This window comes from Solanum tuberosum, unplaced genomic scaffold, assembly GCF_000226075.1.
Source record: "Solanum tuberosum cultivar DM 1-3 516 R44 unplaced genomic scaffold, SolTub_3.0 scf00534, whole genome shotgun sequence".
Taxonomy (NCBI): Eukaryota; Viridiplantae; Streptophyta; class Magnoliopsida; order Solanales; family Solanaceae; genus Solanum; species Solanum tuberosum.
Window position 1 is genome coordinate 179,313 of NW_006239450.1, and position 10,650 is coordinate 189,962.

Below are 10,650 nucleotides of genomic sequence, written 5' to 3' on the forward strand. Positions count from 1 at the left end.
CCAGGTCAGGCCGGGTTGCGCATTATTTTGGCGGGTCAAAAGACAGTCCAATCCACAACTACATTGGCTATGGGCCGCGTTGAGCCAACCTATTTTTTTTAAAATAAAAATATATTTGGTTATAATTTAAATTTTAAAATTTTAACATAAATATCGACAAAATAAAATTACATGGTGTCTACTACTTGTAAACCAGGTGTCAAATCCAAAACAAAATAATTTTAATTATACTTATTAAATTTGACTTCAAGCAAAGATTTAGTTGTATTACTTAAATCTGTAATCATCATCGTTTTATGTAAATATTTTGGCTACAACAATACAAGAAAATAATTTTTATATTTGGATTTTGAACTTTGTAATATTTATATGCATTGTTTAAGACTTTAAGTTGAGACCCCTCTTGATATTTTTAGTATTTTGTTTTATTTAATTATTTTTAATTGAGAAAATTGTATAAAATAGCAAACTATTAATTCAAATTAAATGTTATAACCACAGTTTCATTTAATTCTAATCCGTAGCAAACACTACTTTGTCATTTGTCTCTCTCCCCAGAAATCTCGCTCGTCACTCTCCCTCGCCTCTCTCACTTTATACAAACACAAATGTATAAATTGTGTTTGTGTTTGTATAAAGCAAGAGAAAACTGTATATACAAATACATTACATATTTCTTTGTCCTATACACTCATAATTATACAATACAAATCTTTCCCTGCCCAGTTCTTTTTTGCCATTCTAGCTTTATACAAACACAAATTATACAAAATGCAATGTATAATTTGTGTTTTTATAAAGCGAGAGAGAGATTTGATATACAAATACAATTGTTTTAACTCGATTCAATTGTATACGAATTCAAATTTTATGCAGATATACAAACACGAAGAACCTATACATATACAAACGCAATTTTCATAGACACAGACGCCCGATTTATACAAATCAGATGCCTGTGATTTTATACAAATCAAAGATGCCTGCAATTTTTATACATATCTAATGCTCTATAGCAAACTTAATGGAGCGCAAATAGCAAAATTGTAGCTATAAAGCACTAATATAATTTTTATACTTGCTAAACCTAAAATTTACTCTTTTAATTTAGCCTATGGGTCGGCCCAACCTACATTGCTCAAGCCTTACAGGCTAGCAAACTTATTAGGGTCAGGATAAAAAGTCCTATTCATAAATGGGCTCTTAAAATCATTGCCTAGCCCTATCAAATCACCAATTGGGCCTAGCTGGCCCACTGGTCCTAACCCTTATTGACGACTCTACATTCTATCGTTAAGAAATATTTGATTAAAAGATATCAATAAAGTTAAAGGAAATTATGGAATAAAGTCTTTTTTATTTTGTTTTGTATTAATAAAATCATTCAACTTGTATTTTATATATCTAAAAAATTGTAATGACCCGGTTGGTCATTTTTGGAAATTTTTATAAAATTTCCATTTCATCCCTCTCCATATTGGCTCGAGTCTTTGTGGAATGAGTTTTGAAATTGGTTTCAAGTTTTGAGTTAAAAGTTGTGAATTTGGAGAATTTTGATATTTGAAAGGCTGAAGTTATTAAAAAAGTGATTTTTGGTGTCTTTTGTTGTTTCGAGTGTCGGAATGGAATTCCCTCGATTGCATTGGTCCCAAAATGTGGAAATAATGTCTTAGAGATTTGTTAGTTTCAGATGCGGAGTCTTTTGGAGATTTGAGATCCTGAGTTGGAAAATTGTGGAATTTTAGCCTTTGAATTGACTTTGGTTAATCTTCGGAGTTTGGATGCTCGGATCGAAATTCTTAGAGTTTCATTGGATTTGGAAGATGATTTTAGGTGTAGGTGAGGTCTTGGTTGAATTTTTAGAGGTCTTGAGCCTGATTTGGCACTTTTAGGCGTTATGTTCATTTCTTACGACTTTCACGAGTTTCGGGTCAAGGAGACTTTGAATTCTTGTTTTGATGGTTCCATTATGTCCGGAATGTCGAGTACAGTCAATTTGCATATAAGGTTTGTATGTATGGGATTCCGAACGAATCCCAACGATCCAGTTGGAGACTTAGAGATTTGCTTATTTTTGTTGTATGTGTTGCTGGTGCCAACTCTCTGCGTTCGTGAAGCTTGTAACCACTTTTGCAGAGAGAATTGTGGGGACCCTCGCGTTCGCGGAGGCTTGAACGCATTAGCGGAGGGTCAAGATGTTTGACCTCCACGTTCGCGGGAGCCATGCTGCATTCGCGGAGGGCCAATTCATTAAACCCCCTATCGCGGGCAAGGGTCCGCGTTTGCGGAGTGGACAGAATGTTTTCCAAAATTGGGATTAATGAAAAGGCAACGGGTTGATCTTAATACTTAGTGAGTTTGCCTTCTTGTGAGCTTTAATGTATTGATTGATGAAATGCTTTAATAGCATTTTTGTGGACTTGAATTGATTGAATTATTGTCTCTTCCTTGTGGTGTGAAATTACTTATTTGCATTGATTTCTATGCACCATTTGTCAGAGTAAAATTACTAAAATAGCCTTGATCATTCTTGGCTTGGCTCTTCTATATAGTAGGGAAAAAAAACTAGATAATGCAATAGCAAATCCATAACAAGAAAATGGAACTAACTTATAAAGAATATTGGAAGCACTATGTTTATGGTTGGTTCTCTTACATGTTGTGGCTAAAAGTTAAAACCTTGGCTCTCAATAATGGTGGTTCTTGAGTACAAAACACAACTAGATTACAAAATTAACAAATAAATTGTTAAAAAATACAAGAAAAAGAGATGAATTAATTGCTATATAAACTTTTGAAAGGAAAAGAATATATGTTCTTTATGGTGCTGTCACTACTTTCTGCAGCAGAGCTTTTCTCTAATCTCTACAGGCTGCCATATGATCTATTTGCAAGGATACCGCGATTCACACCTCCTTAGGCAGCTCGTAAGATCAAACAAATTCCACATATCACAATGGAAACTTCCTTCTTTCATGATTCAACATGTCACGGTTATCCTCCCTCCTAGTCAAATTTAGGAAACTCACCAATGTTAAGAAGTGTTCAGTTCCAGAAAAATCACTTTCTCGTGAATGGTTTTTGGCATACAAGTAGCCGTTGGTCGCTTCCATTCTGGAGGTCAATCACCCTAGCTTCCCAGCGGATTTGTGTGGCTAACATGCGTGCTTTCTCTATGGGACCCAATGTATCAGAAAGAATAATCCAACCCTATCAAGAATTCGTATTCAAATGTCAAAACATGTACAAACAGTAAGGAATCGTGGAAACATGAGTAACAACTAAAGGTGTTGAGTCAACTTGAACTGGAAAAATGAAGTGTACAGAGCACAGAATGAAAATAAAGTATTACCTCGGGTCGCAAAATACGATCCATTTCAAGAAGTAGTTCAAGCATACTGCAATCTTGTGAAGAAATGTGTGAAAGGAGTCCATTAGCATGGATCATATCATATGTTCGTGGATATGTAGGAAACGGTTCACACCTGCTCAATTTTGAAAAGCTGCTATCAGTAGAACCCCTATAGCATTTAACTTTAAAAGCACTAAACTCATGGTCCATCAATCAACTAAGCCTCATTTCCAAATTAGTAGATGTCGCGATAAATGAATCATCTATCCATTCAGCTCTATTCGAGCTTGTTTCATTTTAAATAATTTGTCTTCAGTATTGCTATACAAAAATAAGCTTCTAAGCTCATATTATGAAAGAAATAGTAAGGGAAAAGCAAGAAACAAGTATCGACAATCGTTATCCTGTTGAAGATAAAGTACAAACCTCAATTTTTTCTGCTTTCTCCTTTATCTTTAAGTTTATACTCACACATGCAATTTAAGTGATGTTTTATCTGAAGTAAAACATTTATGTTTTAGAAAAGATTGTAAATTGTAATTATTAATTTTGAAGTCATTAAACTTTAGGGATGCCAATAGATTTTAAATCACACGAGTACCAGGATTGTAAGACGGTTTTACAACCCTTCTCACTGGTTATAAAGATTGACATAACAAATATCTTCCTTTCATATCGTCTTGACCTCCCACTTTAGTTACCAAAACATACAGAAAGTCCATCAATCATCAACTCAAAGGATGGAGATGGCAAGCAAACTGAAAATAAAATAATTCATGCAACATGAACAAGAATAAATTATGATATGTTAAACAATGTGCTGTAAGTTTTTTCAACTATAATAATCTGCCTGAAAAGCTAATCAATAAGAAGAATTATCAGAATATTTCACCATCAATTATGAGAAGTAGAAGAATATAAATATCCATATTGCGTTGCTTTAGTTTGAATTATTATATATCTACAATATCCAAGTATAAATGTCTTTGCAAGTCTTGAAAATATAAACGATAATGGCTTACCAGTTATGTAGAATACCGGCAAAACCTCGATCAAGTATGAGAGGAAGTGTATTACGCGCCCCAAGAGGCACAACATTCATCACCCACACTGATTTACTTGCCTCCAACATAGCCGCATTTAAGCCCCCATAATGTGCATTCATGTCCATGACATTCCGCACCATATTGTATGGAGGCAATGGATCTTCTTCACCTGGCCTCTTTGGATGGTCAGAGAAAATCAAGGGCGACAACAAAGACCAATAATTTCTCAACGCTGATTTCCAAAATCCCGAATCCTCAAAGAAATCATCAGGATCGACTCCTGCCCAAGAGCAAAACACAGGCAAATGAGTGATTGCTAAAAGAAAGTGTACAAATAGCTGAAAAATTGGAGAATGAAGAAGTCACGTAAACCATTTTAACCGAAAATACTTGCCATGAATTTCAATATCAGTTGAGTTCAGAGGACCAGATCTGTCGTGAATCGGAACCCATCGGTTACTGCTTGTCCCAGAAATACAGTGTGCAAGCGGTTGGTAGTACAGTTGCATGTCCTCTCCTTTACAAATGGGTATACTAAGCTGTGAGCTACATCAAAACGCAAAAGCTCGTTATAGGAGGTAAGTGGAAAAAAAGAAATAATAGAAAAGTATAACTATATCTTGGAAATGGAGAATAAAAATGGAATACAAGTATATGATAGTTTGTCTTTTAACAAACGGAAGATTTTTCTAACAGGAAGGAGGTGGAGGACATATAAACTGCAGATACGTGAAACATTTCAAAGCCATCAATGTGCATATGAAACACGATTAGAACAAGGTAGTTTCCTAGAAAATTCATTTTCTGTATCTCCCTTTCGGAAAAGTCTAGGCGTGGAAGTTGTGCAGAAAAAGTTTCTTCCCTAAAGATCATCTATTATAATTAGGTATTTGTTTACCGAGTCAAGCTCTACAATGGATAATGCCTTTTCATCTAGATCAGTGATCAATATTCTTGACATGTTAGTTTATGAATTTAGTTAATTGAAACAAAAAAATTACTTCAAGGAAGTTACGAACATAAATAAAAGGAGTACCTACATGACCTCCTCCTCGATTGGCCTTACCTATAACATTGAGAATTTACTGTCTTCTGCCAGATGAAAGTCTCTTCCTGCTGTCCCAAAAGAGACCAACAAAGCTTTTTAGTGAACTCTTCCAAAGGAATAGACATGCTTCCCTTCTTCGCACTAGTAGAACTATCCTGCTGCTGCCGGGTTGTAGGTGAGGTTAAAATAAAATAACCTCCGGGCTTGAGCACACGATCAATTTCAATTAAAAACAATCCATCTGTTTTTTTTTTCAAACCATTGTTAGTTTTATGCTATTGAATTCACCATGTTCATGAATTAACAGAAGCTGAGATACAAATAGAATCTAGCCATATAGGCAACATCATCTAAGTTGTTACTCCTTCCGTTTCTATTTGTTTGTCTAGTTTCTATTTGCCACGGAGTTTAAGAAAGTAAAGAAGACTTTTGAATCTTGTGGTCTTGAACTAAACACACATAGAATGTACCAAAATGTCCTTTAATCTTATGGCCTTAAATATGTCACGTGGAAAGTTGGAATCAAAGAGTTGTCACAAAAAGGAAAAAGACAATCTTTTTGAAAAGGACTAAGCAGGAAAGTATGACTAACAAATTGAAGTAGAGGTGGTAATTAATATGTTTGAAGAAAAAAGGAGTACAACAATAATATGACGTTTTTTTTAGTAAAATAGAGAGGTCAAGAGAATGAACTATAGTATCAGAAGTGGTGAAGCAACTGAACTTGATCGCATAATAACATGCAAACTAAAGTGAAAATAACAGTTAGAGACATTGCATAGACCTAATGAAATACACGATAGATCAAATAACTCATACAAAGATGATGAGTAAACAGCTGGCTAACCACAGCTCCTCAAAAACATAGCAAAAGCAATACCTTTACTGTCCCAAATGATTCCACACTGAGCACAATGAACCATATCATAAGACAACGATGGAAATGGAAGCTGTTTCGAAATAAAGTTGCCTATGACTGCCGGAAGTCCTCTCTCAAGTGCAAACTGAACTTGGCTACCAGATGATTCATACTCTGCCACACAAAGAGCCATCAACTTCAGCGAAAGTAGGTGACCACCAAAGCTACCAAAACCGCAACCAATATCTAGTACAGTGCGCACCTGTTATTCAGACAAGAACAAAAATTCTTATTTTATTGAAGTGATAAAATGGTTAGACACCCAGTTCATGTTATTCTTAATAAACCAGCAAGGGAATGAAAAGTAGAACGCGATAATACGTTTATGGAAAAAATAACCAAGATTTACTTACACCAGCTTGAAGAAATTCTGCATCACTTCCAAGCCCAATCATCTCAGCAATAAGATGCGAGTGATCTTTGACACTATCAACCATCATTCCATCATCCGAGTGGAAAGCAATTTGGTTCTCTTCCAGTAACATTAATCTGGAAATATAAAATTAGAAAAGGGCCTATTATAAATCAGGCAATAATAGTTTAATGCAGCATCACCGCTAACAAAAAGAAGAGAAAATGTTCATCAAGTTCATTCAATTGACCATACCTTTTTGTCATGCTTCCAGAAGAAAGGAACTGATCTTTGGTTAGCCTCACATTTCCACTCCATATGATATCCCTACCTGCTGGCCAAGTCAGAGGAATCTTATAGTCCTTCGGAGGACGAACCAAACAATGTGGTTGTCCACGTGATAACTCGCAGTGTCGATCAAACTCCTCCCCATCTTTCAAACCAGTTAGCGTATTTGCAGATACATTATAACAAGGTACATAGTTCTCTCTTTCTTTCCCACAAAAACCAATATCCTTTATCCAATTGGCTCCAACAGAAAGGCTATTTAGATCTAAATAATCATTTCGCACTAGCTTCTTTAGCTTTCTATAACTTGTATAGACATCAGGGTTTGTAGAGGAGGCCACAGAGTCAAAGGTACTTGAATAAGATGATTCTAATAATGCTATTAGCCCAAAAACACTAACCAGGCACAAGACTAACCAGCTTACTGACGGTCTACGCCTGAACAGTATTGATAGTTTAGTAAACAAAGGGCTTCTCATATCCAAGTTTCCACCTCAAACCCAAGTGCTGAGAAGATCAAAATAGGTGCTAGTTACAACCTGAATCTCCAAGACAGCAAGTAACATCTCTCATATGTATCGCCCAACATCCAAACAATTCCAATTAACCTGAGTCAAACGACTATCGAATCTTCCTCAAGACCAGAAAAAAAAACCAATTCTTTGCAAAATAATCACAAAAATAGAAAAAGGACGAATACAGTTTTGATCCCACAAGTGTCCAATTCAGATCAGTAGAGTCACTCCTTGAAATAGACTTAAAACATCACAAATAACCAGTTCAGAAAATGACAATTCTAAAACAAGTATCACAATTTACTTAAAAGAATCTAAATCCAGCAACTACTCCCTCAGAAAAACCTGCAACAGAAAAACACCAAATTATACATAAGAAACAATCAGAAAACAACAACAATGCTTCAATTTTAAACTAGCCAAGGTAGACTAATCCTCCAAAAATGCTCTACTTTTGAAGGATCCGCCACACGCCCTTAAACACACTTTTGAAGAGTCGAAGCAACATACATATACATCAACTAAATTAGATCCATTTCAATACAATACGACAAATGGAGTCCTCTAAAAAAAAACACTATTCCGTCATTTCAACCTCCAATAACACATAATATCAATACAAAATAACAAACACAAACAGCAAATGCCTCAAATTCCAAATTTAGCAAATTATTTTATTTTAACCCCTTTCATTTAAAGCTCAATAATCTATTTATTTTCTAAAAAAAAAAAAAAAAAATTATACAGAAAAAAAACAAATTTGGGCAGAAAAATGAAGATTCCAAAATTTCAGCAATTAAAATTAAGATCTCAAACGCAGATCAGATCCACATATTATTGCAAAAACAAAAACATCATTATAACATATACAAGATTAACCAAAAAAAAAAAACCATTCTGGCCTCTCCATGACAAAGGGTTTTTGGATTACCTGATTAATTTCTGATAAATTGCTGAGTATAATATACATTATGGAATTGAAGTGTTTGCAGATAAGTAGGCAGAATTTGGATTCGCCAATTGACAATCACAAAGAGAAAAAAACGACCAAAAGAAACAGAAGACACCTTTTTCTATGGATGCGCAACTTCTTCTTTTTTATAATATAGGAAGTATTAATAATTATCTCTTTATGCATTTTTGTTATTTCGGTTGTTTATTTATTTGGAGCCAAATTTTTTTTGCTAATGAGTTCAAAAAAGGCCAAAATGTAAACACATAAAAGAAGTTAAATCAGTTCAACGTTATAGGAAACAATTTTACTTATATATAAATTGTGTAATTCTTTTTGAAAGAAATTTAAATGAACCCTTCAGAGTTTAGGTTCTTATATTCATATACACTTTTTCTTAAAGAATACTTACTTTAATAAGATTATTCAAGTTAATTTAAAGATAAAATGTCAAACTTCTATATCATAATTATACATGATAGTCAGCTTTTTTTAAAAATCAATTATTATATTGTATATACACACTCTATAATAATATTTAATTATAGCTGTTAAAAGATCATCTAACAAATGATATAATTATAAAGAATATTAACCATATATTATTATCATCATTTTTATCGAAAATAGATATGCTACAGTAATTTTGTTCATTGAATAAAATATCTCTTGATATCGCTACTTAACTTTACCATATATTTTATTGTTTTATCTGTTAAATTCACTTTAAAATAGCATTTTCAATTGTTTTTATCGAAAATAGATCTACTATAGTAATTTTGTTCATTAAATAAAATATATCTCGATATATCTACTTAAATTTACCATATATTCTGTTGTTTTATCTGTCAAATTCGCTTTAAAATAACATTTCCAACTTTTGTTCCTTTTTGAGGCTTTATCATATTATTTTATTTTAAAGGTATAAGACTATTATATACCAAAAAGGGAAATTCTTTGAAAGTAACAAAATAGACATGTGTTCAAATAGAGAATGTTTAGTCTTGGAAGTTGCTTTTTTTTTTTTTATGGTGTTTGCTTCATGACATATATTAACATATATACTATAAAAAAAATCCCAATTTTTGAAAAAAACTTTTTAAAAATATGTAGAATTATTTTTGGAAAAATATAGGTACAAATTTCTAAGAAATATTAATACAAATTACTAATTTGACAAAATTAATGAATTACCTTATTGTAACTTGTCCTAGGGTTGGAGGGTGTGGAGAACATAACCTTAGACAGAGGAGTGTGGAAGACGTATATACTAGGGTAACAGTAGGGGCGGACCGACATTAAGCAAGGGTATCAAGCGACACCGCTTCGTCAAATTTTTATAACAAAATGACACTAATTGACAAAAGTAATCTAATGGTGTGATGGTTCATTGTTTGCTATTGATGTTTGAGGTTCAAATGAAATGTGGTTAAGTAGCATTGAACTCAAGACATCTTTTAGTTTAAACCTAATCTATAAGCCATAAGCATATTTTTGCAAAATAAAACCATGCTTAAAAATACGGTTAAGTAGTATTGAACTCAAGACATCTTCTAGTTTAAACCTAATCTAAGCCAATGAAACAAGGATATAACTTACTTTAAAATATGATGGTTAAATCTCCTTCTATATATAAATATCGACAATAGTTACTTACTCAATCGATTGGGTAGAAAGTTAGTAGGTATTCAAGTTGTTAGAATATGCACAACGGAAGCTATATTCAGGATCACAAATCTTACATATAGACTAAACAATATAACATAAACGAGTTTAGAAGAATACTAACCTGTTGAATCTTCCACAAAAGTCGTCCAGATGCCAAGGATCCAGAGCTACGATCTTCTCCTATTTCCTGATTGACTGTTACTACCAAGATACTTGTGTGGGCAAGTATTATTTGTTTTTCAAAGATAATTCCTTTCATGCCACATCCAGCCTATTTATCTAGTTTTCCAACTCAAGAATGAATAGGAAAAACGTCCAAATAAATTTCAGGCTTAATGTGCAATCAAAAGGATCATGAGAATCAATTGAGATAAAAAACGTTTTCATCCATTAAAGGCCAAACGGTTTTGTAATAAGAACAAAAACGTTTTCATCCATTTAAAGGCCAAACGTTTTTGTAATAAGAACAAAAACGTTTTCATCCATTTAAAGGCCAAACGTTTTTGTAAT

The 10,650-nt window shown here is 33.4% G+C and overlaps 1 protein-coding gene across 1 annotated transcript; it reads right to left on the reverse strand.

The window, feature by feature from the left end:
* Positions 1-2,610: 2,610 nt before the first annotated feature.
* On the reverse strand, positions 2,611-8,598 carry LOC102596633 (probable methyltransferase PMT5). The gene is made up of 9 exons (XM_006365072.2): positions 8,452-8,598; positions 6,973-7,865; positions 6,719-6,854; positions 6,327-6,567; positions 5,465-5,687; positions 4,793-4,944; positions 4,375-4,678; positions 3,353-3,485; positions 2,611-3,210 (listed from the first exon to the last, which is right to left on the reverse strand). Exons 2-9 carry the CDS (start codon positions 7,482-7,484, stop codon positions 3,061-3,063), a joined length of 1,851 nt encoding a protein of 616 aa, XP_006365134.1. The 5' UTR covers positions 7,485-7,865; positions 8,452-8,598; the 3' UTR covers positions 2,611-3,060.
* Positions 8,599-10,650: the final 2,052 nt, after the last annotated feature.